This window comes from Phodopus roborovskii, unplaced genomic scaffold (genome assembly GCF_943737965.1).
Source record: "Phodopus roborovskii unplaced genomic scaffold, PHOROB, whole genome shotgun sequence".
Taxonomy (NCBI): domain Eukaryota; kingdom Metazoa; phylum Chordata; class Mammalia; order Rodentia; family Cricetidae; genus Phodopus; species Phodopus roborovskii.
The window spans coordinates 42,880,283-42,907,300 of record NW_026126433.1 but is presented as its reverse complement, the minus strand read 5'-3'; the positions used below and the strand labels follow the sequence as shown (position 1 = coordinate 42,907,300).

Below are 27,018 nucleotides of genomic sequence, written 5' to 3'. Positions count from 1 at the left end.
TCAGAAATGCCACACCTTCCCGTTTTGACTTGCTCCCATGCCATTCACCAACCTCAGACTCAGACTCAGCCAGAACTCCTCTATAGCAAGGAAGGAGAGGGTTTTCCACTCCACACACAGAATGGCTGAGATGCTACCCAGTGCCTGCTGTGCCTGGCTTAGTGCTGCCTTCTCGGTTCCTTCACCTTTCATGTCTTCTGTCCTTCACCTTCCCGCCTGCCTCTAGGAGAGTCTTGCTTGTCCTGAATACAGGCTGCAGGTCTGGCCAACTTTTAAATGTTGTGACACAAAGTTGTCATCTACAACATTCACATCATCTAGGAGAACTATGCAATGATCTTATCAAAAACAAATGGCCACTATAAAGTACCTCATAATGTTTGAAGTGAATTCAGGATATTGTGTTGGGCCAGATGCGTAGCTATCTCGGTGTGTATGCAGGCCAGGAGCAACAAGTCAGACATGCCTGGCTCAGAGGTTGCATTTGGGAGGCCTTAGGAGGACTCTCTCTCCTCCATCTCCAGATGCTGGTCTTTGCAAGGAGCTTCAAATGCAAGAGTCATCTTGTGCCCCACTTCTAACTCTCTTTGTCACAGTGTCCATGCAGCTTCAGTAGCAGAGGGACCTGACTGTTGCTTTTTTTCTGGGAAAGTGGATGTGGAATTGGGAGATTCTGCTTCTGTCTTATCTACTCAGATTGCCGAATTCTTATCACCTCAGCTTCCTCACTTGAAAATATAGGTAGTTAGTCCACAAGACCTCTGGCATCCTAGGACCCTGAGCAAATGCCTCCTCCCTAGGGGCCATATCTTTTCCTCCTGCTAACCGCCCCCTCCCCATCTCTTTCCCCTTGCTTCCTTGCTTCTCTCTCTCTCTCTCTCTCTCTCTCTCTCTCTCTCTCTCTCTCTCTCTCTCTGTTGTAGCTGTTGTAGCTGCCACCATGGGATAGGAAAGCGCTGAGGGTAGCTGAGGGGGACACAAGCCAAAACAGGACCATCAGCTGGGCCAGTAGCTGAAGGGGAGGGAGGGGAGGAGTCCTCAGGGATCCAGTTTCAACAAACGTTTCTTTCCCCCGAGAAGGGGAAGGCGGGGGTGAGGGGGAGAGGGACCTATTTAAAGCTACCCTGTTGCTCAGGCTGTCTCTGTCTGTCTGCCAGGGTCTCCAGCTGCCTCAGACAGGCGGTGTGGTCTTGGGATCCTCCTGGTGACCTTTTCAGCCTAGGTCCCCTCAGCCACTCTACCCCAAGATGGGTCGTGGGGTGAGTATCCCCAAAGATCAGGGGCCACTCTCTGGAGGGTGAGGAAGACAATGGAGAAGGGGTGGGTGGGAATGGGATGTGGAGGGATGGTGAGAGACGCTGACCGAGTGGGGTGGTTTGAACTTGGAACTAGTCTCCCAGCTGCACTGTGGATTCCACAGTGCTAGCCCAAGTACTATCCTCTTTTGCAGCCACCCTGGCCTCCTCCTCCCCCACAACTAGCCCAGAAGCTACCCAAGTGCCCTTCTACATCTCCCTGCACTCCATCCCCTCATCTCTTCTCTCCAAATCCCTCCGATCTCACCACAGTTCCTGGCCTCTCAGCTGAAGAGATATTTGGTATTGTCAGTTCTCACCTGCCCCTGTTACCCACTGAAAGTATCTATTCCTCTGAGGTCCTAGCCAAAGAGGACAGGGGCCAGCCTGAGGTTGCAAAGCAGCTGTGGAACACCCCACTCTCAGAGCCACCAAGCAGTTTGCTACACTAACTCCAAGAGCCCTGCATGCCAGTGTCAGCTGAGAGGGAGAGCAGGGATCTATCCCCAACCCTCACCCCAGCACCCGTCCGGATGTTCCCAGAAACACTGTCCTCAGCTCCTGGTTATAGGCTTCGGGGACCTTTCCAAAGGCTGGTGAGAACTGTCCATGCCCATGGCATCCTGAAGCAATGGATTTGCCAATGAAAAGATTGATAGCCATGTCTGTGAGAGCAAGGACAAGGTTCCCAATTCTTGGAAATGAAATTCCCATATGAAGAAAAGTGACCCAATCCCTTTACATACCGCGCCCTTGGCCGCTCTCCTTTTGTGGAATTCTGGCAAAAGAGGGCATGGAGGGAAAGGAATTGACAACGCATTGCAAAATGTGAGGGAGACAGTGCCACAGGGTGCTGAGGGCCAATTTCTGGGCCCAAGGAGGAGTCAGGCGAGGACATGTTGTTGGGCTCAGCTCAACAGCTGGAGAAACTCTGCGCCTGGCCACCAGGTTTCCAGAGTTAGGGTGGGAACTGGAAATAGAAGAGTACTGTGCTTACGTGTGTGTGTGTGTGTGTGTGTGTGTGTGTGTGTGTGTGTGTGTGTACATGTGTATATGTACCCACAATCTCACACCCCTGTGCTCCCAGTAAGCTGGTAGTGCTACAGGCATTCATAACTAAATTCACACTATGTTTCAGCAGGTGAATTTGCAAATGAACAGCCTTTGTGCTCTCAGGGGCATAGATGGAGTGGGAGTGAGGGCTATCTATGGGCAATGGGTTTCCCTGAGTAAATGGTCACAGTCATAGGAAGGCATACTGTCCTGGGACCTTCAGCAATAGCTGGGTATCTCCTGCTCCCCACAGAGAGGGAAAGAAGGTCCAGCTGAGACGCAGAACCTCTGAAAGGCCAGGGCCAAGCAGGTCAGAGAGGGAGGATGCCTCCCACCCCCCACTCTACCTTACAGCAGGGTGGACCTAACTCACAGAGTTCTTTCTACTTGAAAAGCAATTTGAGTGGGGTGGTGATGGCATATGCCTTTAATCCCAGCACTCGAAAGGCAGAGGTAGAAGGATCTCTGTAAGTTCAAGACCAGCCCGATCTACAGAGCAAGTTCCAGGACAGGCTCCAAAACTACAGAGAAACCTTGTCTCAAAAATAAATAAATACATATAAAAAGAAAGGAAGGAAGAAATAAATGAAAAGCAATTTGACCTTGAATTTCCCCATTCGGAACTTCCCCCCAGCACCCTTGCTGGGTCTATAACCTGTGGTACCCCTAACCTAGTGGCTCTGAGTGAGGCTGCCGTTGGTCTGGTCTCCTTGGTTTGAAAAGCCGGGTTAAGTTTGGGACCTTAAGGTTGGGAGCTCAGAGTCCTACCTACCAGGGAGGCCCAGCAGAACACAAACTCCCGTTCTCCACAGTCCACTCTGTGGCCTGCTTTGCCTCCACTCCAGCCGATCACTGTGTGGCTGTGAAAGGCAGTGTGGGAGTTGAGGGAAGAAATCACACTGGTGGGAAGGAGCCAGAGGCTGAGGTGGGGGTGGGGGTGCAGGGATCGTTGGTTGATTTCCAGCTACCCCCACTCTGTCCCAGACTCTAGCTTTCTCAAAAAGAACTCTCTGTTCTCCTTTAGCATTCAAGACCCAAAGAGAGGGACTTGGGCTAGGGGAGGGAGGGAAGAGCAGGGAGGGAGAGGGAGGGTCACCGCTTCCTCTTTCTTTCTTCCCTGGGCAGCCACTGGCCCCAAATCTCGGCAGGCTCCTGGCTGTGGAGCCTGAGATCCTTGCCAGGGCAGGAGGAGGGGGAAGGGCAGTGTGTTCCAAGCTTTGCACTTAAGGGATAATGGAGGGAGGGGGGTGCACACCACATGGAGTTGTTTAGCTCAGGCACAATCCAACATACCAACATGCAAGAGCCAGCACATTTTTCCCTCCAGAAACATGCATTTGTTTATTTGTTTGAGATAGGATCTCACTATGTAGCCCAGGCTGGACTTGCAATCCTCCTGCCCCCACCTCCTGAATTGTGGGAATGCAGGTGTGCATGCCACCATTCCCACCTCCAGAAGAGGGCATTTGACCCTTATTTTCACATATTTTATTTTACACCAAATGTGCAGATAACCCTGGGCTCTGCTCGTTGGCCCCCAACACATGCCTTTCCTGGAGGGAGGCCCCCATCCCTGAAGCCTCCAAGGATCACACTGACAGCTGTCCAGATTGCTTTCTTGCATTTGGTCCTTTTGTGGTTTCCCATCCTTTACTCAGCCCTGCCTCACCAAAGAGACCAAAGCCTCTCAATCCAAACAATAAAGGAAGCCTCTTGCATAACCTGAGGAAGGGAGGGGTAGATTACCTCTCAGTCCTTCTCTACTCTGCTGATGGCCACTTCAGTCTCCCCAGGATGCTTGGCCTTCAGAAGATCAAGACTGGACTGGATTCATAGGTATTTCAGATAGAGAAGAGAGCATGATGTATTATTGGTCACCCTTTCTACATGGAGAATATCTGAGCAACACAGCCTCCAAGAGCACACACACCTCCTTCTGCCTAGGTCCTTGAATCCTGGAACAAGTGTCCATCACTGGGAAGAATTCTGTTACTCAGGGTACTAAGTTTGTAAGGTTTCTTATGATCACAGCAGCTGTCATATTCCCCAGGTTCGCTCTAACTCTGATGAGTGAAAATACATTATCCAGGAGCACTTAGGACTCAGGATGGCACAGCCACATGCTAGAGAAACAGGAAATCCACACTGATAGACATCTGCCTAAATCCACAGAACAAACACCGCCAGCATTACAGCTATGGCCACTGAGAGGCAGCGAGGAAACAATGTACTACTCCAGCAACATGGGATGCTGATAGGGAGGGAGGCTGTCCAAGTGTAGGGGTAAGAGATTCATGAGTACTTCCTCTACTTTCTACTTAGTCAGCTAAACAAATGCTTTAAAAAGAAAAGAAAATGAACCCCACCCTACAAATGCATAATCTTGAAAAACAAAACAAACAAAAAACGCACAGGCTAATGTTTCTACCAGGTAACTATTCTTTATGGAAAACACCAGTCATAACCATGAAGTAGCAAAACCCACTTCTAAAGCTCAATGTAGCCTTCAGTATCCATAGAAAAGCCAGAAAGTTATCAACCTCCTGTATCCTGAGGGAGATGGAGAGCCATGGAAGGAGATGACAGTACTTTTCACACTATCTATACATAATGCCCCTGGCCTTTCCTAGCCCTCTCCTAACCCATTCCTCCAAGGCTGCCTCCATCTGAATGAAGAATCCCCACCATCTCCCTCAAGAGGCCCCTATGAGACTCTGAAAGCCCGCAGTAGCCCAGAAGATAAGGGTAAATGGGTATCTCAAAGATCACTATCAAAATCACGGACTTGGTGACACACGCCTTTAATCCCAGCACTCAAGAGGCAGAGGCAGGCAGATCTCTGTGAGTTGGAGGCCAGCCTGGTCTACAAAGTAAGTTCCAGCACAGCCAGGGCTGTTACAAGAAGAAACCCTGTCTTGAAAAAAACAAACAAATAAATAAATAAAACAAAACACCCAGCTAACCTGGACAGAAGCCCAAGACGGATCATAACTTTGAAATGATCTCAGTTCTCTATTTACTCTCATATACATTTCTTTTTCTTTCTTTTGCTTTTTATTTTGCGTTGTTTTTACTTTTTAAAGACTTTTGTTTTTTTTTTTTTTTTTTCTGTGTAGCTCTGACTGTCCTGGAACTCACTCTGTAGACCTCATACTCACAGAAATCTGTCTGACCCTGCCTCCCAAGTGCTGGGATTAAAGGCGTGCACCATCCCCTACTCCCCAACCCCTCCACAACCCCTGCAACACTTCTTGACAAAGGGAACTCAGCTGTGCTTTGGGTTTACAGGTCTGTGAGTTGCCTTTGTCCAGTTCCAGGTAAGCCTGCCCAGCAGGCTGGTGAGGGCTCTCAGCATACCCTGGGCTCCCACTTTATAGACAGACTTGAATCTGTTACCATTAGCATCTTCCAGTCCCTCATCCCTGCCCATTCCATTCCCACCACCACGCCTGCTTCTCTTGGTTTCCCAGGATTCCTCTCTAAACTAGGCAAAGACATTCCCACAGGATACCCTACCCATCAACACAATCCCTGTCCAATCCCAGGATTCTCTCAAATAACATAGGATCATGTTTTTTAAATTGTTTATGTGTTTTCTTTTTTTATCTGGCAGAATCCCATATCGCATAGTAAACAGATTCAAATGTGGGGGTCCTCACGGCTCTGCCGGGCTCTTCCACCTACTGCTTCCATTCTCCCCCACCACCCCGATTCCCATGCTGGGACATCCTCCATGGCTGGTGGGAACAGGCCCCAGACAGTCTCCCTGATCCTCTGTGTCCTCCCTTCCTTTTGCAGGCAGGGCGTGAGTACTCGCCTGCCGCCACCACTGCGGAGAATGGGGGTGGCAAGAAGAAACAGAAAGAGAAGGAGCTCGATGAGTTAAAGAAGGAGGTTGCCATGGTAAGGACCACGTTGCTTTCATCAGGGCCATGCAGGAACAGCTCTGCTTGCTCCGACAGTCACACACCAGCAGCCACCGGGCAGCCAAAGAAGCTTTGTACTCAGGCGCATGCTCCTCACTTAATTCTGTGCCCCCAGTGTGTGCCCAGCCTCCCTTCCCAAAGTGTCCCCATCCAGTGTGTGCCCAGCCTCCTTTCTCAAAGTGTCCGCATTTCCCCTTCCCCAGGATGACCACAAGTTGTCCTTGGATGAGCTGGGCCGAAAATACCAAGTGGATCTGTCCAAGGTGAGTGGAGCCGCGAGGTGAGAGAGGCAGCTTTAGGTGGGGGAGTCAACACTAGAACACAACGCCCTTTGCAGGTGAGGGAAGCAGCCCAGGGATGAGAGCTCATGGGATCAGTTGGTGGCACAGTCAGAAATAGACTTTAGGCCCCCTGTTTCCCCCCTCTTTCCCTGTGTGTCTGGAAGCTAGAATCCCTTGGAACCCAGGACTCAGATCCTGGCAAGGCTCTGTGCTTTGCCTCAAGCAGCTGCTCTCAGAGATGACAGACATGGGCCAGCAAGGTGACTCATCCCTGTTGTGATAGTACTTGCTGGCTCCCCCTGCATCAGTGGCTCTGTAATCAGAGGCAGCTTGGCCATTTCTTTAATCCTCACCCTAGCTCTGTCAGGCATGGTCAGCCTGTTTATTAAAGCAAGGAGAATCAGGGAAAATTACTTGCTGAATTTGTACCCAAGCCCCCAGGCCGACACCCCTCACTTAATCCTGTGCCCCAAAGTGTGTTCAGCCTCCTTTCTCCCTTCTCCAGGATGAATGTCTCCTGTCCTTGGATGAGCTAGGTTATGTAAATGAACACAGGCCACAGCCAGATTGCCAAACCCATCATTTAAAAATATTTTAAATTGTTCCTCTAAGCTAGGTGCACTGGCACACACCTGTAACCCCAGCTATTTAGGAGGCCGAGGCAGGAAGATTGTAAGTTCAAGGCTAGAGTAGACAACTTAAGAGTCCCTGTCATAAAACTAAATCAAAGAGGGCTATGCATGTAGTTTAAATAGTCAGAGTGCCGTGTAGCTTGTGTGATGCCCTAAATTCAATCCTTAGTTTAAAATTGTGTGTGTGTGTGTGTGTGTGTGTGTGTGTGTGTGTATGTATGTATGTATAAGTGCTATGGTGGTCAACTGTAGCCCTAGGTTCTTAGCAGAAAGAACACTTGGGCCCAACAATTCAAGACCATCCTAGACAAAATATTGAAATCCTGGCTCAAACAAAGGAAAACAATGTAAAGCCAGCCACAAGTTCAAGGCCAGCTTGGGCTATAAAGTCACTTCCAAGCTAGAATAATACCTTGTCTTAAAAAACAAAAGACAAAAAGCAACAACAACAACAAAAACTACGTTGATAATACCCCTGGCACATTACTTTCTGTCTCTGTTCCTAAACTGCTATATGCCCATTATTTTTGTTGTTTTGTTTTTTTTTGTTGTTGTTTGTTTTTTGTTTGTTTTTTGTTTTTTTGAGACAGGGTTTCTCTGTGTAGCTTTGGAACCTGTCCTGGAACTCACTCTGTAGATCAAGCTGGCCTGGAACTCACAGAGAGTCACCTGCCTCTGCCTCCCCAGTGCTGGGATTAAAGGCATGTGGCACTAGCGGCCCGCTATGCTCCCATTTTTTAACATTATTTTCTATGATTATGCAAGTTTCCCATTTAGATTGTGGGTGGAGCTTTGTTGAGCTTGCCTGTCTCTAGATCCTTCCCAGTGCTGGGCATGTAGTCAGGCTCAATGTTTATATATAAAGTAGGTGAATGAATGACATGGAGTTAACAAGAGAATCCTCCTCAAAGTCAGTAACAACAAAATTTAAAAACAAAAACCACACAAACAGAATTCCAGGGCAACCTAGTAAGCACCACACTAGAATCAAGCATGGGGGGCTACCTGGATCCGGAAAATGGCCTTTGGTCTAGCCTGGTGCCTAAAGAATAGTGAGCTTGGCTAGGTTTTCTTTGGAAAGTGATAGGTCACATGACACGAAGGGGCAAAGCTGTGCGAGGGGCAGGGTCTTTCCCTGGAGCCCTGGAGAAAGGAAGGATCTGCAGGAAGACACGAGGGTGGTCTGACAAGGAATCTTTCCGGTGTGCTTATCCTTGCTGTCCCAACAAAAATATGTTTCAACCCAAGAATAACCAAAGGCGGGGCTACAGTGAAGAGTCTTTCTAGCCTCAAGGCGCAAGTCCCATTTATAGACACTAGTTTCTCTGTGTGGTCCCTCCTGACGTTCCCACCCCTTCCAACCACAGGGTAATCCCCCCCCCAGCTGCACATTATTCTCCACCACGCTGAGAGATGTGGTGAGGGTCAGGTTTGTTCCGTACACCCACTCCTCCCACCCCTTTTCTCACTCTCTAGGGCCTCACCAACCAGCGCGCTCAGGACATTCTGGCTCGGGATGGACCCAATGCCCTCACGCCACCCCCGACAACTCCTGAGTGGGTCAAGTTCTGCCGTCAGCTTTTTGGGGGCTTCTCTATCCTTCTTTGGATCGGGGCCCTCCTCTGCTTCCTCGCCTATGGTATCCTGGCGGCCATGGAGGACGAACCATCCAATGATAATGTGAGCCACGCACCCAACCCCTGGACAGCCAATGCCTCTGTGCTCCAACTCTCAAATCCAATTAAGGTGAAAGGGAGGGCTCGGGGACAAGAGATCACAGTCCCAGTACCTCAGGATGAAGAGAGGTGAGGCTTCTGTACATAACCTGTGGAGCATCCTCCAACACATACAGTCAGTGATGAGAGATGATTCCTCCAAACTCATTCCACTAAAAGAGGCTGGTCTGCAGAAAAGCCTCAGTCATGGGAACTCATTTCTTTGCTTCTTCCATGCTAGGAATATGAGTTAGACTGGGGAGGCTGGAGAGAAAGACTTATGTCATTCTCACGCCTGGACTCAGACGAAGGCTGGGGAAATCCCACATGGGATGACTCTGAGTGCTCATCCCAAGTGGTGAGAAATGGCAGGTCCTTTGAACCCTTTCTCCTTACCAGTTATACCTAGGTATCGTGCTAGCAGCTGTAGTCATCGTCACCGGCTGCTTCTCCTACTACCAGGAAGCCAAGAGCTCCAAGATCATGGACTCCTTCAAGAACATGGTGCCTCAGGTAGATGCCAGGGACTGGCTCCATCCAGCTTGGGGCATAAGGTTTCTGAGATGGCTCACCTCTTACCGTCTTGAGGTAGAAGAAAGATGGACAGAAAATAGCCTTTTCAGCTCTCCACACCAGAAACAAGTTTTGTTGCTGAAGCTGTAGGGGTTTCTTCTCCTCCTTTGGAGGGGGAGCAACAGATTGAGAGCAAAGGCGGAAACAAGTGTTTCATGAGGTGCTCCTGGCCTTTCCACAGCAAGCTCTGGTTATCCGAGAGGGAGAGAAGATGCAGATCAATGCGGAGGAGGTGGTGGTAGGAGACCTAGTAGAAGTGAAGGGTGGGGACCGCGTCCCTGCTGACCTCCGGATCATCTCTTCCCATGGCTGCAAGGTGAGGAGGTTGCCAAGAGCAACTAGTTGGGTCTGTATAGAGTCAAAAGAGGCCCTCTTGAGAGTTTAAAAGAAACTCAATTGCAAACATTGAGTCTCCTCTGCACCTCCCAACTCAACCCCCTTCCAGTATATGATAGCTACATGCTACCTCTGTGTTTCTGTGCTAGGAATGCTCTATGCCCTGGGATTTCTTTGATCCAGCCACTTTATAGCCATTGTATATGGAATAACATTTATGTAACAGAAGCCATACATACTCTGCCCAATTTCACTCTGAAAGATTCCAGACCAGCCTGGCCTACAGAGAGCCAGGGATAATACATAAATAAAAATTCAAGGAAATAAAGATGAAGGAGCTGGGTCTTCACACCTGTAATCTTAGTTCTCTGCAGGTAGAGAGTGGAAGCGGGAGGATGGGGAGTTCAAAGTCAGCCCAGCCTGGCTACACAAAGAGGTGTCTGGGGAAAGATGATGTAAACATGAAGGCAGCTGTATGTTGCAGCTTGAGCAACCCCAGGAGGCAGCATTTTCACAGACAGCCTTGTTGGTGGTACTTCTGGAGTTGTGCAACACGATGATCTTGTTTACATTCCCCACTTTACAGGTGGACAAATGAAGGCCTTGTGGGTTAAGTAAATAACCCAAAGACACATAAAAGTCAGGAACAGTCAGTCATCCACACCAAAGAAGGAGCAATAGCTGAGTAATGCCATAAATATGTGATGAGGGCAAGTGTAATTTTGTCCCTGTTGTCATGAAGACTGAGGGTGGTTGGATCTGGCTCAGGAGACAGCTGTGCTCACACAGCACTACTGCTGCCAGTCTGATGACCACGCCCCTTCCTCCTCAGGTGGATAACTCGTCCCTAACAGGGGAGTCGGAGCCCCAGACCCGTTCCCCTGAGTTCACCCATGAGAACCCACTGGAGACCCGCAATATCTGTTTCTTCTCTACCAACTGCGTGGAAGGTGAGAAGCTAGCCTCCCAAGAACGCATGTCATCCCAGCACAGTGCAGGGAAGGGTCTAACTCCTGAAGCTGTACTTACTTGGCAAAAGCTCTGTATGTAAAGGGCATTGAGGGAACAGGGCCCTGAGAATTGCAGAAATAGTCATCTCTGGAGAGCAGGCATTGGCCAAGGGCAGACTGACTCTGTTGGAAGTCACCTCTCCTCAAGAAGCTCTCTGTTCTACCCATCCCCAGACTGAAAGCCTCCCACAAAACTTTCAGATGCTGGGTCAAGATGCATCCCACACACAGCCTTGACTCTTAGAAATGTGGGGAGTCATGTGATGTCTTCTAGACCAGTTCTGGGCCAATTTCTTCCTTCCTCATCTCTTGATTAGAAACTGGAGGCTCAGTCTGGGTCAGGAAAACTTTCCGGTGAAAATCAGGCCCTCCTTCAGGCTGCATCATCCATGTAGGCCATGATGAAAAGAAAATTCTCATAATGTGCTGTCTGCCCTGGCTGTCCCATCTCAGTTCTGGGTTCTAGCAATGAACGCTGGTGGCGAATGAGAGCTCTGGGATCTCTTACCACATAAGAATAGGAGCTAAGCACAACTGCAACCCATACTCTATGGTCCAGCTAGGGAGCTCAGGCAGGGCTGGCTCTGGGAAAGAGTCTGTGGGTAGGAGGTGGCAAGAGAGAGGCTTCCTAGACCATGGACCTCTCTCACATGGGGATAAAGAATGGCTTTTTGCATCCCAACTCCATACTTTTCTTTCCCTGATACTCTTTCTACTCCATATATTGGTTCTTTGGGCTTGGTTCCCTCCTTCAGAGAATTGGAATTACAATAAAAATCACTACACATTAAATTTCCTAAATTTTTAATGTACTGAGATTCTGATTTATCATACATTTCCCATAACGGAATGTATTTGAAGGGTCAGATAAGGTGTTCATATTGCTTATTCAGCAGCTAGCTCCAAAGAGAGGAGAGGATATGAGCGGAAGTCACATTGGTTGTGTGCCTGCTATGAGACAGGCACAAGTCAAAGTGCTTCACACAGTCATTCCATTTGACTACTGGCCCCTAGGTAGGCATTCAAACAGGCATTCAATGTGCATGCTGTCCCCACACATCACACTTCCTTTCCCTAAGACCCCTGTAATGTCACACATGGCGAATGATTGATTACCTAACTTCCTTTATAGAGATTCATACCTAATACTGGGATCTTTTTTTTTTTTTTTTAATTAAAAATCTCTGGACAGGCATTGGTGGCTCACGCCTTTAATCCTGGCATTTGGGAGGCAGAGGCAGGTGGATCTCTTGTGAGTTTGAGGCCAGCCTGGTCTACAGAGCTAGTTCCAGGACAAACTTCAAAGCAATACAGGGAAACCCTGTCTCAAAAAAAATTCTTGTAATTATTATTGTGCATGTGTATGCGTGAGTGTGCGTTGTGTGTGTGTGTGTGTGTGTGGTATGTGTGTTGTGTGTGTGGTGTGTGTGTGTAAGTGAGCACACTCTTGCCACAGTATACACATGAAAGACTTTCAGGACTTGGTTCTTTCTGTCCTCCACCATATGGGCTCCAGAGACTGAACTCAGGTCATCGAGAATAGCAGGTAGAGCCCTTACACACTGAACTATCTTGCCGGTCCAAGAAAATCTTAAGTCCAACCCCTTCCCCCCAAATCAATAAGTACTTTCCTTCTGTTTATAACATGCTCTTGAAAAATGTCTAGAATAAGATTGATTGCTGAAATATTGCAGGCAATTTTTATTTCATTTATTGAATCTCTTCAATTTGAACTTTAGTATTACTTGCAAGATGTCGTCTCAGGCCCAAATAGAAAAGGTTTAAGTCTGAGATTGGTGATCTAGGCAGGGAGGGTAAGCCTGGTTTACTAAAAGTAGCCTCCAGGGTTAGTCTTTGGCTTATTTAGTCTGTGATGGTTTTATTTCCTTAGCAAACATTCTCTGTCCTTTCCTCTATTGCAGGCACTGCCAGGGGCATTGTGATTGCCACAGGTGACCGGACAGTGATGGGCCGCATAGCCACCCTCGCCTCTGGCCTAGAGGTGGGGCAGACGCCCATAGCCATGGAAATTGAGCACTTCATCCAGCTGATCACAGGAGTGGCAGTGTTCCTGGGGGTCTCTTTCTTCGTGCTGTCCCTCATCCTGGGCTACAGCTGGCTGGAGGCAGTCATCTTCCTCATCGGCATCATCGTAGCCAACGTGCCTGAAGGGCTCTTGGCCACTGTTACTGTGAGTGGATCAGGCCGAAGTGCTGTCCTTGTCCTTCTCCCCATTTGATGCAAACACAGTTGCTTATTGCTTTTCAGCAATGTTCTTCCCTTCAAGTCCCTGCAGGCACATAGCAGACGCTGTACGCAGAAATTGTTTAATGTGTGCCTTCCAAGGCGCACATTTTAACTTGAAAATTTGGAGGTTGAGCTGTGTCTGAGCATTCAGCTTCTCTTGGGGGGCTTGTTATGGTCATGATCCTCACCATCTGTGTGCTTGTCTCCCGATGCAGTCTGGGGTTCATCCTGTCTCACTTGCTATAAAGACTCTTTCAAAGGTCACCAGTGACTAACTAGCAAATCCAGTGATATTTCTCAGCTCTCATCCTTAACTCTGCTACTGAAATGGATACGCCTGTCCACCCTCTTGCACTCTGTCCTTCATCAGCTACTGTGATGTGTCACCATCCTGGTTCTCCTGTCCTGTATCCTCACAGACACTCAATGGCTGTCAAGCCCCAGACCCTCTCTATTTTCCTCTTTGTTGCCCACAAAGAAATCCATTTTCTTCTGTTGTCCCTTCTGTGTCGGTGGCTCTCACATCTTTGTGTCTGCTATAGAGTCATATGTTCAACTCTGCTGGGCATTTACTACTAATGCACTTAGGAACCAGTTCAACGTGCCTCATGTTGAACTGTCACTATTTACTGCTCGGTCCCACCCAATCTTATTTGTAAGTAGGATTAAAGAAAAAAGAACAGAGCTTCAGGATAGCAATTGGCCATGGACACCTGGCACTCTAGACTTGGATCTTTCTATTCTCCTGTCTGTGTACCAGGTGTGCCTGACACTGACAGCCAAGCGCATGGCTCGGAAGAACTGCCTGGTGAAGAATCTGGAGGCGGTAGAGACCCTGGGCTCCACATCCACCATCTGCTCCGACAAGACGGGCACCCTCACCCAGAACCGCATGACGGTGGCCCACATGTGGTTCGACAACCAGATCCACGAGGCTGACACCACTGAGGATCAGTCCGGTGATTGGGTGCTCCAGAAAGGGTGTAGGGAAGTAGCTAGTGCTGATTCCTGGCAGAAGAGGGGGACAAAGGTGTGAGGACACTCGAACAGGGAGCCAAGCTTCTCTCTTGTTTCTTCCCAGGGGCTACTTTTGACAAACGGTCCCCGACATGGACAGCCCTGTCTCGGATTGCTGGTCTCTGCAATCGGGCTGTCTTCAAGGCTGGGCAGGAGAACATCTCTGTGTCTAAGGTAGGGGGTCAATCAGTGAGTACAGACACAGATGTGTTAGGGGAATGTCCCCCAAGCCCCCTTGCTGATGCCCAGCTTTCCCTCTCACATCCTGTAGCTGCCTTCAGTGACCTCCGTTGGTGCTCTGTCTCTCCCATCCTCCACTGCCTTCCCTCCTGCCACTGTGACACTGAATTCTATTTTCTTCTGGCAGCGGGACACAGCTGGTGATGCCTCTGAGTCAGCGCTGCTCAAATGCATTGAGTTGTCCTGTGGCTCAGTGAGGAAGATGAGGGACAGGAACCCGAAAGTGGCAGAAATTCCCTTCAACTCTACCAACAAATATCAGGTCTGGCTGGGCTGCTGGGACACTTAAAGAAAGAGGGACAAAAATGAGGAGAGTGAGTGAACAGAGCCTCAATAGGAGAAAGTGAGCCAACAAAGGGCCTGGCTACATGCATGCTTGCCATCATCCTCTGATTGGCAACCTGTCACCGTCTCCTCTCCTCTTCCGATAGCCCCCATTTCCATGCACTGGCAATGGTCCTCCAACACTGCCATCCATATAACTAAAGCACACTTCCATTAATTCCTATACTGCATCCCTCAGTATTTAGGTGTCTGTTAATGCCAAAAATAGTCTCAGCTCTACTCTGCATGCACCATTGGAGGTAAAGTTCCTGGGTCACTGGGGAATGGGGGTGGGGTGATAATGAAAACCATCCAACCAGCCCCTAGCACAACGCCTGCCCTAAATGATCCTAATACTTATTTGTCAAATGAGTCACTGTCCTATGGAAGTGACTCTCAGATTTTAAGACTTGGGACTATACGCAAACACCCTCCAGGCATACTTTCTCCTTTGTGACACTCTTTGATGGATCAGAGTTACGTTAAGGAACAAACGAGTTATGCTATTCCTTCTCAGAAGCTGCTTCCTCTCAGATCCTGTGCTAACCCACCAGGATATCGTGTCTCCCCTGTGACCGACCGCCTTTCTCCTCTCCAGCTGTCCATCCATGAGAGAGAAGACAGCCCCCAGAGCCATGTGCTGGTGATGAAAGGAGCCCCAGAGCGCATCCTGGACCGATGCTCTACCATCCTGGTACAGGGCAAGGAGATCCCTCTGGACAAGGAGATGCAAGATGCCTTTCAAAACGCCTACATGGAGCTGGGAGGACTCGGGGAGCGTGTGCTAGGTAAGGGGGCAGGGTTGAGAAGGACTGTCCTGAGCCTTGGTCGTGTCCCTAGCACGAGGGTCCTGGAGGCCGCCAGGTAGCCACTCTGCTTCTCTCACTGTCCCCTGTCCTCCTCAGGCTTCTGTCAGCTGAACCTGCCTTCTGGGAAGTTTCCTCGGGGCTTTAAATTTGACACAGATGAGCTGAACTTTCCCACCGAGAAGCTCTGTTTTGTGGGGCTCATGTCTATGATTGACCCACCCAGGGCAGCTGTGCCAGATGCTGTGGGCAAATGCCGAAGTGCAGGCATCAAGGTACTGGCCTCTCTCCCATCCCCCTCCTCTGTCCTTGTATGCCTGTCCACCTGCCAGAGGTCAAGGGGCCACGGCAGCTGTGTCCTGAGGAGACACGGGCTCCTGGTGGCCTCCTTCCCACTGACACAGAGAAACTGTCCATCTTCAGAGAAAAGTGCGTGCCTGGCGAGAGCTCCTGCTTCTTCCTTCTGCCCATGCCTGTCCTCTAGCCCAGCTCACTGCCCCACCTGCATGTGCACCCTTCCCTCCTCATTCTAAGCACCAGCTGGCACTCCCATCATGGCTACTTGGTTATCTGACTGCCCTACTGCTCAGTCTATCCATTTGGCATGGGGACTAGTAAACTCTCGTCTGCCCCAACGGTCTCCCCATATCACTCCATATTCTCCTCACTCACCCATGACTCCCCACTGAGTTCTTGACCAACCACAACCACTTCTCACTGAACATTCTATCTCATTTGTTTGGCTTGTTCTTCATTCAGCAAATATTTATTGTTACCAACTGTGCATTGGGCACCATGTAAAGTGCCAAGTTGTTTAATAAACCAACCAAGTATCCAGTAACTCAGTTCCCTATTTCCAAGACGGGTCCCTGACATCCTCTTTTTCTGTTCACCAGTTCTGTTGGTGCCGTCTGTTGCTCTTCTTTTTTTTTTTTTTTTTTTTTTTTTTTTTGAACAATGCAATTCAACTTGCTCCCTGAGAGCCAAGTCTTTGTAGCCCACTGGGAGCATAAAGGTGAATAGAAACTGGGCCTGGCCTCCACATCTCAAGATCTCTCACAGAGGCAGATGCTTCTAAACATATCATAGGACAGTCTTAATCCCAGCACTCTGGAGGCAGAGGCAGATGGAATCTCTAAGTTCAAGGCCAGCCTGGTATACAATGCTACACAGAGAAACCCTAAAAAAAAACAAAACAAAAGAGTTGAGGTAATTGAGTATCTATTGTTTAGATGCCCCAACGATAAGTTATCTTAATTTTTTTATATGCACCAGACACTGCTGTAAACATTAAGAATGGTGGCCTTCTGGGTAAGCACAAGTATCTTCCCTGTTACAGAGAAACTGAGGCACAGAATAGCAAGCCCAAGACCACATAGATAGTAAGTTGTAAAGTCAGAATTTGGGACAAGGCAGTCTATTTCTTAACCACCACACCAGAAATCTTGGTACTGTGTGTGTATATCAGTTTTGACCACAATAACCACTCAGAATGGAAAGTAGGCATTATTACCCCCACTGTAATACACAAACACATAGAAACTCAGAGTAGGTAAATAGTTTCCCCAAAATAGAACTGTTGGTAAGAGGTGACCTGGGATTACAAAGCACAGTTGGCTTGTCTGGAAGCCACACTCCTTCTTTCTGCCCAGTCAGGTGCCTCTCGGCATGAGGAGAAATAGCACAGAGGCTGGGCAAGGACTCTATGGACAACTCAACCAGGAGCTGTTAATTCTGCCTCTGAGAACTAGACAGGGTTTAACAGAAGGGATGATATTTGACCTGGGCCTTGAAGGCTGAAGAGGATTCAGCAGGCTATAAAGGAAGGGAGGCATGGCAAGCTCAGGGAACAGTTCGTGCCCGGACATGCCCACACTATCAGGGGGTGGAGGTGTATGGGTCAACAGGGGAGAGATGGCAAGGAGCAGTGGGAATTGGGACGGAAACATTGAGTCAAGGCCAGTTGGAAGGATTTCCTTTAAATGCCAGACTTGAGCCTTAACCTGTGTGCCTCGGAAGGCCATAACTGTGGCTACTTTAAGGCTACCTAATGGAGGAGGGACTAGATTTGGGGGAAAGATGAAATTGGGAATAGGGAGACAGATTGAAAGTGCACGATTAATTGCCCAAGAAGGGATAAAGATCTGAACACAGAGACAAAGGCAGTGAAGACACATAATTGCACTTGAGAAGCATTCTTGAGAACTTGGTGAGCAAGCTGGGCATGGGGTAGGAAGATGCAGAAGAGAACAGGACAGAGTGAATAGAGCAGATGATATCTAAGAAGAGAGGAGCTGGAGGTGGGGGGGTACAGGGAGTACAGAGAGAAGTATAGCATGGACCTTAAGTTTAAAGCATCTGTAAGAAACACACATACACACACACACACACACACACACACACACACACACACACACACACACGAGAGAGAGAGAGAGAGAGAGAGAGAGAGAGAGAGAGGCTATAGAGGGACAGTTGCAATATAGTTAGAGTTCAAGAAAGAGGGTCAGGACTGGGTCCCTGTGACCTTGAAGAAATCATGAATGCTCACAAAACTGATCTCCTTCACTATATTCAGAGGGAGCAGTTAAAGGTTGGAGACTGGCCCAGCAGTTAAGATCACTCACAGGATGCTCTTTCAGAGGACTCACATGGCAGCTCATAACCATTCACGGTATTGGATGCCCTCTTCTGGTGTCCAAGGCACCAGGTGCATATGTGGTACACAGACACACAGACAGACAAAACACCCATACACATAAAATAATAAAAGGAGGAGGAGGAAAAGGGGAAGAGCTGTTAGGGGATGTACCCATCCACTTCTGACTGCCTCATTTCCCACATAGCCAAACTCCTAAAGAAATTTCCCAGACAACCCAGGCATGGTAATGTATGCTTATAATCCCAGCACTTGACAGGCACAGGCAAGAGGGCAAGAGGATCCTGCAAGTTTGAGGCCAGCTTGGGCTACATAACTCAAGATCTCGTCTCAAAGAGAGTAGAGGACACACACACACACACACACACACACACACACACACACACACACACACACACACACACCTCCGTGTTCTGGCTGGGATTCACCAGCCTCAGACATCTACTAGTCTAACTTTACATGATTTGGGGAAAGGAATGGGAGGGGGGAAATCAACACTGCTTTCTTTTTCTGTCTTCCTCCTATTAGGTGATCATGGTGACTGGGGACCACCCTATCACAGCCAAGGCCATTGCCAAAGGTGTGGGCATTATATCAGAGGGTAACGAGACTGTGGAGGACATTGCAGCACGACTCAACATTCCTGTGAGTCAAGTCAATCCCAGGTAAGGCCTTTACCAAGACCTATTCCTGGGTCACACCTTCTGTCCCACAGAGGATACCTTGGGCATATCTGGACAGCATCTTCGGTACCCTTAGACTAAAATCTTTCCTTTGCCAGCCTAATGGCCATTTCCCCCAGACAAGTTTGTGTCCAGCCTGTACCACTCACTGATGAGCTGTGTAACCTTGGAAACATCTTGCAGTCCTGAACTTCTATTTTCTCAGTTATGAAATCAAGATGCTGTCCACACAGCAGAGTTGCTATAGGGATGAGATATGCCTAGCAAACAGCACTTATACTTGTGTGGTACTGCATGAGGTAGATGTAGCATTGCCTTCTCTCTCTCAGAGAAGTAGTAGAGCTAGCAGAGTCCCACCTCACAGAGGAGCTATGGCAGACGGGGTGGGGGTGGCAGGGAGGGGCATCAGGATTGGCACGAGTGTGGATGGTCAGCTGTCTCTGCCTCTACCCTCCAGAGAAGCCAAAGCGTGTGTAGTGCATGGGTCGGACCTGAAGGACATGACGTCAGAACAGCTGGATGAGATCCTCAGGGACCACACGGAGATTGTGTTTGCCCGGACCTCCCCTCAGCAGAAGCTCATCATTGTGGAGGGGTGTCAGAGGCAGGTGAGCAAGACAGCGAGCAGAAAAGTCAGGGGCCAGACAGGCAAAGACTTTGTCTTCAAGCGCGTTTGGCATCTTCCCCCAGGGAGCTATTGTGGCAGTGACTGGTGACGGGGTGAACGACTCCCCGGCACTGAAGAAGGCTGACATTGGCATTGCCATGGGCATCTCTGGCTCTGATGTCTCTAAGCAGGCAGCTGACATGATCCTTCTGGATGACAACTTTGCCTCCATTGTGACTGGCGTGGAGGAGGGTGAGGAGGCTGTGTGACATCCAGGATGTCTGAAGCCAGACCTTTTGTTTCCTCTGATTCTCACACTAAGATTCCGAGCTGTTTCAGCTTTAAACCTTCCTCTTAGAAAAAATGAGCAGCCAAACATATCCCAGGGCCTGGGGCGGGGGAGAGTTCCTCTAACCTCCCTGATACCCTCAGAACCTCTCCACAGGCCGCCTGATCTTTGACAACTTGAAGAAGTCCATTGCGTACACCCTGACCAGCAACATCCCTGAGATCACCCCCTTCCTGCTGTTCATCATTGCCAACATCCCACTGCCCCTGGGTACTGTGACCATCCTCTGCATTGACCTGGGCACAGATATGGTGAGATCAGAGTGGAGTACAATCAGACCAGGCTGTCACACAGAACGGGGGTAGGGTGAACAGCCCACAGAGGAGCTGCACCAGGGCAAGGGCCAGACCCCAACTAGTAGACAGCAGATAAGCCCAGGCCTGGAGGAAAACAGGAAGTTTCTCCCCACCACCCTGTCATGTAGGGGACGGCACTGAACCCAGGACTCATTCATGCTCGGCAAGCGCTCCACCCCTAAGCTATACCCCTAGTGATAACAGGATCTTAAATACTGATGTACTGCAGTCTGTTGATTCTTCACTGAGCATTTGCTGCTCTTATTTCCCAGATCTCTTCCAACACTTTCTCCTCCCCACGTTCTCTGTGCACAGGTTCCTGCGATCTCATTAGCATACGAGGCAGCTGAGAGCGACATCATGAAACGGCAGCCGAGAAACTCCCAGACAGACAAGCTGGTGAACGAGAGGCTTATCAGCATGGCTTATGGACAGATTGGTGCGCCCAGCCAGGGGCTTGGGAGGGTGTCCCCAAAAGCTTCTAATGCCTAAGAGAGATGAGTGAAGTTTCAGGAAAGAGTTCAGCTCCCTGAGAGCCAGAGACTTCCATCTCCATTCCCGAGGGGTGGCCGCTTTCCTGCCTCTTTCTCTACTCAGGTCCCACCTTCTGTTTACAACCACTTCCAGGCATGATCCAGGCTCTGGGCGGCTTCTTCACCTACTTTGTGATACTGGCAGAGAACGGGTTTTTACCATCACGGCTGCTGGGAATCCGCCTTGACTGGGATGATCGGACTACCAATGACCTGGAGGACAGCTATGGACAAGAATGGGTGAGCACAGTTGTGTAAGTGTATGCAAAGCAGAAGGGGTGGGGCTGAAGGCCTGGCAGGAATTGGCCAGGAGCAAGCTAGGGGCAGAAGATGGGTTAAGCGCCAAGTTTAGCAACTGCCTAAAGTGTGCTGTTTGCTATCTATCCCTTCTGCTCACACTTTACCTCTCTCGGCCTGCCTCCTGCCCAGACCTATGAGCAGCGGAAGGTGGTCGAGTTCACATGCCACACGGCCTTCTTTGCCAGCATCGTGGTTGTGCAGTGGGCTGACCTCATCATTTGCAAGACCCGTCGCAATTCAGTTTTCCAGCAGGGCATGAAGTGAGTGCCTACCACTACCAGTACCTACCACCCTGACAGAGTCCTCTAGACATGGTCACCAACCAGTATAGGCCAGGATCCCAATACCAGATCACCTCTGCTCCCAGGGCTCAGGTTTGCTAAGGATAAGGTATGTGGTTGTAATAACCTAGCTACTTATCCATAGCCAGGTTTGAAACACACACACACACACACACACACACACACACTCATTGAGGATTAGAACAGAATGGCAAGACCCTTCCTACTGAATTCTAACATTGCTCCTAAAATAACCTTATCATGGCTTCCTACTTTCGTATCCATTTTTCTTATTTTCCTCTTACCCTCTTCCTCTTCCATTCCTTATTTGAGTGGCACCTAGCCATATCCTTTGCCCAGTTCTAAACCCAGGGTCAGGTCTCCTGTACTCCACACCAACACTTGGCACTTGACCTCTGGTTTCTGCATCTGCCCAGGGGCCTTCCTACAGTGTGGAACCACATGTCAGTCAGTGAACTAAGTGCCTCGCTCTAACCTCACACAGCTCTGCCAGGGTGGGTTTGACTGTACCCTGCATGGGCAACAAACCCCCAAGGGTAGCTGATAAGGTCATTCAGCTGGCCAGGGCCTCCCAGGTTGGTCTCCACCCTACACTGTAGTAGTTCGTTTGCTATACATCTGGCGCCTCGGTCACTGGTGATTTTAACACAGATGGGCACTGTATACTGAAGGGGCCAGGCTGGTTTCTATTTTGTATTTATTTTTCCTACTATAAACAAAGGCCACTATTCCCTAAATGAATTTTGTCCCAGAAAAATCTAAGAAATTAGGCACAGTCTTGTATCACACAATTACAGGGCAGCATATGGGTGACACAGGAGAATGAAGAGGAAACCAAACTAATTAACTCAGCCCATCCAAGAGGCAAATAAGAAAGAATCAATGTGACTGTGGCTAAGTACAGGGATTGATACCCACAAACCACCTGGCCAGAGGCAGCTTTAGTGTGCCTGGGCCTCACCTTCTGCCCTTGGGCAGTTGAAAGTCCTCAGAGATACCTCCCAGCAGTATTTCAAAAAGCCATATGAACCAGGCACTTACTTGCAAGAAACTGCCAGGTTTTCTAGTAGGCCACCCTTGGGCAAACCCCAAGAAGACAGGATGGCATGTTAATCCAGTTCTACTGGGAATCCATGAATATTTATAATAAACTTTGATGTATTCACCACTTACTACCAAGTGTAACCTGAGACAAAAATCATTTAAAATATGGGTTGTGTGGAAGAAAAGCAATGAGATAGCCCTATGTCCTCTTCAGACATTGTCCCATGTTTTGTTTAACTAAAGAAAACTTGTCTTTTTATGCGTATTATATGTAGAGAAGAAGCATGAGGCTCTAAGAAATTAAGCACGCTTTAACCCTCCTCCCAAAGTCAGGAAGTAGCTAAGCTAGCCATAGACTTGGCAGGTCTGATTCCAGAAACTGCCCTCAGAAATGTGTTCCATCGTGCTTTTAACTCCTGATGCAGCGAATATAGGTTAACTTCTTCCTGCCCAAGTGTTGGCTGGGATCAGTATTTTGCAAACATCCTCTTCATTCAGTGTCTGTGATGAGCAACCACCCAAGTCTGTAGGAGATGCTGAGAGGTGGAAGGCATCCATGGGCTCCACCCACAGGAGCTTTTAAGACCCCTTGTTGGGAAGATGGTATCTTCCCAGCCCATGGGCCTGAAGCAATAACAATTATAAGCTGTCTAGGAGCAGGCCCCTGTTGACTACTGCATCTCTGGCACTGAGTTATATAAGAAATAATTATTTAATGAGTGGATATATGTAGTATAGACAGTAACCAGGGGTGAACAGAACAAGCAGAAGGAAAGGAAATAAATGTTTTTTTCTTTGGTTACATAAAGCATGAAAAGAGGTTTGAAGAGAATAGGGAGGAAGAACCCACCCCCCACATTTCCCTCCTCTCCTACCCTTCTGCCCCCAGGAGTGCGTCCCTGGAGCTCTCCCTCCACACCCTCTCCCATGCTAACTGCCTTCTTTACTTTGCCTTTTAGAAACAAGATCCTGATTTTTGGGCTCCTAGAAGAGACGGCCTTGGCTGCCTTTCTGTCTTACTGTCCGGGCATGGGGGTGGCTCTCCGAATGTACCCACTCAAGTGAGTGTCTCTTCAGGTGGCCAAGGGAAATCTCGGGCCCCTTTTGGGACCCAGGCTGTCTAATTCATTTCCATTCCACTTCTGTGATGCTGCGTCAGCCCTCTCAAGCCCCTGACACTCCCCTCCATTGTTTTTAGGGTCACTTGGTGGTTCTGTGCCTTTCCCTACAGTCTCCTCATCTTCATCTATGATGAAGTCCGAAAGCTCATCCTAAGGCGCTACCCTGGGGGTAAGCACTTCCTCTCTGCAGACGGCTTTTGGTGTTCCAAAAGCCCTGAGCAGGCACACCCCGGACCCTTCCTGTATCCCACCTAGATTAACACAGTTCTTCAAGGCTTCCCACCTTCCTCTAGAGCAATGGTTCTCAACCATTCCTCATGCTGTGGTGACCCCCAACCCTAAAATTATTGTCATTACTACTTCACAACTGTAACTTTGTTACTGTTATGAATCATAATGTAAATACCTGACATGCATGATGCCTGTTATGTGACCCCTGTAAAACGTTTGTTCAACTGGCCAAAGAGGTCCTGAGACCCACTGCTCTAGGATTACAGACCATCAGATTAGAAGGGCCCTTCGAGGTCATCTAGTCACATACACATTTCGCTGATAAAGCAATGCACAGAGGTGATTTTTTTTCCTTTAGGATCATAAGGTAAGAAATAGGAACTGGCACCGGGACACAGGGCTCCTGGTTCTCAGGCATCAACCGAGAGTTCGATTATTTCCCCCTGGAAAAGCATTTTTGATCATTTTCTGGATTGAACTGGATGGCCTACAAGCCACACATGGTCCATGAACAGTGTTTGGGTTGAGTGGCCCAATATTTCAGATGTGTGGTTTTCTACCGGACCCAGCATCTAAGACTTCAGTGTTTTCACATAAAATCTGAAATCTGGTTCCCAGAACATTTGTAAAGGGCTGCCGGTCCTCCACTGCATTTCTTCCTAGCACCAGTGGGACAGCTGTTTCCTTAGACACTTGCTACCTGGGGAGCCCAGGAGGCATTTTCAGCATCTACTGAATGAAATACAGGCCTCCCCTCTAGACAGGTTTGTCCCCTCCTTCCCCTTTAAAAACATACAGCCCACCCACAAGGTGAGGGCTTGGTCCTTATCTCTGCCCTATTCCCCAGACTTCTTCCCTCTGACCTCAGCTATTCAAGCCCTTGGGGTTGATCTTTTGCTTCTTTTTATGCTCCTGCTGCAACCTTTATCCCATCTCTCTAACAGGCTGGGTGGAGAAGGAGACGTACTACTGAGCTCACTGGAGAAGAAGAATGGGAGAGATGGGGTGCTCTGGAGGTGGTGCTGGGGTGGTGGAGAGAAGAGCTGGGGAAAACTGGGGTTGTATTTTAGGGGAAGATTTGAGGGAGACAGAATGAGGTAACCGAGTGAACCAAGTGGCAGGCTTGGGTAAATAAGCTTGAGGTGACTGTTCCAACTGTGAACCCTCAGTGTATGCCGGGGTCCCTTCTTCAGATCCCTCTCATCCCACTCTACCAGGGTCTCTACTTTTCCTGAAGCACTGAGGGTTACCCCAGCCCTCCCTATGTCCCAGCCCTTTACTCTCACCTGTGTTCTTCAAACAGATCAACACCCAAAGGTTAATTCTGTCTAATCCAGAAGGAAATCCTCTCAGACCGTCAAGTGTTCACATCTCTGGCTTCATTCCGCTTCCCATCCTTGCCTTCCTTAGCTTCCTACCTGAGTCTTTCCTTCAGACCTCGATAACACAAAACTGTCCTTCTGTGGGTCCAGGAGCCTGAGGCCAGAAAGGGAAGCTGGTTGGGGAGATTAGGAGTATCTCCCAGCCAAGGCCAGTCAAGAACCTAGAGAGGAGAGCTGGGCTGGCAAGGAGAGATTGGGACATGCTGGCTGAAAGAGACAAAGGGAGAAAAGGTAGGCAGTGACCACAAGTTTGTCCCCTTGAGTCTCCAGGTAGGTGGGGTGGGCTCTGGCTCTGTGTCCTGCCCTTATAGGCTAGCACTTGAGCAGATCAAATTTCCATCACGTCAGATTAGCAGCAGGGGCAAGACCAGGAGGCAGTGTGCCACCTTGGGTAGTGGTCACAAGGCTCTTTGTCCACAAGATTCAGGTGTCACAGAAGGTCCAGCCTTCTCAACCACATACTTTTGGGAACACCCCTCTCTTTAGAATAATTTCTTAAGCTCACCATGCTGTTCTGAGACCCCAGTTAGCTGCCAGTCCCCACCCCCCGGCTCTCCCGCTCATTCCCCTTCATGCCCATCCTGCTGAACCCATGTCATTTCCAGTATTGCCTAGCTGGTCCTGGAAAAGGCTGTCAGAACTTTAGACAAGAGAGAAAATCTGAAGAGAATCTGCCCTGGACCTCTCAGATGACAGGGCCACCACTCCCAGGCAAGTGCCCATTTTCCTAGAGACAGGAAGCTGGCTTCAGGTTCCTATGGTATAGAGTTGTCTTGCCTTACTCCCTTCTCATGTAACATTTTGCTGTCCATTCTCTAAGCCTGGCCTAGAAAGCATTGACTAGCTGGACCTATATGAGCGAACCAAGCAAGTGACAGAGACAGCAAGAAAATAGGAAGGCCTAGGATGGAACCATGAAAGACAAGAAAAGCATTAGGCCAGCCCCCAAGGGCTACTGTCTCACCGCAGTGGACTTTTGCTTTATCGTAAGTCATGGCCTTGGGCTAGAAGTCTAAATAGGACACCATATTTATTCAGGCCTGATTAATTTGAGATCACTGACTTTGCACAAAAGTTTACCTTTGCAAATCAATAAAGAAGTCATTTGGTCAGTAAATTAAGAGTATTGCTAGGCGTGGCATATTTAGTCTGTCTCCAAGTATGCTTTTCAGGCACTTTAGAACTCCCCCTTTAGACTCAGCAAATGCATAGGCTAAAGTGTCATCAGTCCTGATATATTTGGTAAAGGAACAGCTACAAGATCCTTACTGGTGACCCTGTGTAAGACTTTAGTTTGAGGTACTGCATACGTACTTGAAAATAATAAAGTTGCATTTCTTTATGAAAAAAGAGAAAATGACTCCATGGTTGATTTCCTATAATTCATACTTGCCTAACCCTCTCAAATAGTGGTATTGGATGTGTGCTGTGCAAGGGCTTGGCTTGCAAAGGGAACCAGAGGAAAAGGCAAACGTCCAGAAGAGTATGGAAATAATCTGGCCACAGATGGGGAGCGGGGTGGGGGTGGGGGAAGGACTGTGGGGGAAGCTGAAAGGGAAGTTAGGTTGCAAAATAACCTAGAAGAAAATGTAATAATCAGAGCCCTCTTCCTCGTGGCCAGTCCCACCAGGAAGCCACTGGAGTTTGTCCAGGAGAGGAAAGAATGCCTGTGGGTCTATGAGAAGCACAGCCATTTCCGTTTTCTCTGTTTCAGACACAAATCAGCCCACTCCCAGCCTTAGAGGCACGGAATGGAGGTGTTACATTGGGAGTTCTGCAGCCAAGTGAGCACTGATTAGCAGTCTATACTGTACTCAAAGCCATCTTTAGGGGGTGAGGTAAAGCACATGCAACCTCGAAATCTACCTGAGTAGATGTTGGCAATTTTCTTGCCCAGCATGTGTGTGATGGGCAGCAAGGAGGGACCCTCTGCACTGAGATGGGAAACAGCTGTATGAGGCACATTCCTGCAGTAGCAAATGGGGATAGGAGACAGGGAGACACTGGTTCTTACTACCTACACCAGAATATCAGAATAACCATGAGATGTCAGCTC

General features: G+C 48.9%; 1 protein-coding gene across 1 annotated transcript; it reads left to right on the top strand.

The window, feature by feature from the left end:
* Positions 1-1,090: 1,090 nt before the first annotated feature.
* Positions 1,091-26,079, top strand: LOC127223608 (sodium/potassium-transporting ATPase subunit alpha-2). Its single transcript, XM_051186312.1, has 23 exons — positions 1,091-1,259; positions 6,147-6,251; positions 6,478-6,537; positions 8,664-8,867; positions 9,302-9,415; positions 9,657-9,791; positions 10,644-10,761; positions 12,744-13,012; positions 13,829-14,027; positions 14,150-14,259; positions 14,453-14,587; positions 15,248-15,437; positions 15,555-15,730; positions 18,643-18,779; positions 19,255-19,405; positions 19,488-19,656; positions 19,850-20,004; positions 20,365-20,488; positions 20,677-20,822; positions 21,012-21,142; positions 23,188-23,289; positions 23,427-23,518; positions 24,525-26,079. Exons 1-23 carry the CDS (start codon positions 1,248-1,250, stop codon positions 24,551-24,553), a joined length of 3,063 nt encoding a protein of 1,020 aa, XP_051042269.1. The 5' UTR covers positions 1,091-1,247; the 3' UTR covers positions 24,554-26,079.
* Positions 26,080-27,018: the final 939 nt, after the last annotated feature.

What these genes read in the sequence shown, in the direction of transcription:
- LOC127223608 (XM_051186312.1), top strand. An exon ending in CTCTACCAACTGCGTGGAAG is followed by an intron (nt 10,762 to 12,743) that starts GTGAGAAGCTAG and finishes CCTCTATTGCAG; the next exon opens with GCACTGCCAGGGGCATTGTG. An exon ending in ACTCTACCAACAAATATCAG is followed by an intron (nt 14,588 to 15,247) that starts GTCTGGCTGGGC and finishes TCTCCTCTCCAG; the next exon opens with CTGTCCATCCATGAGAGAGA.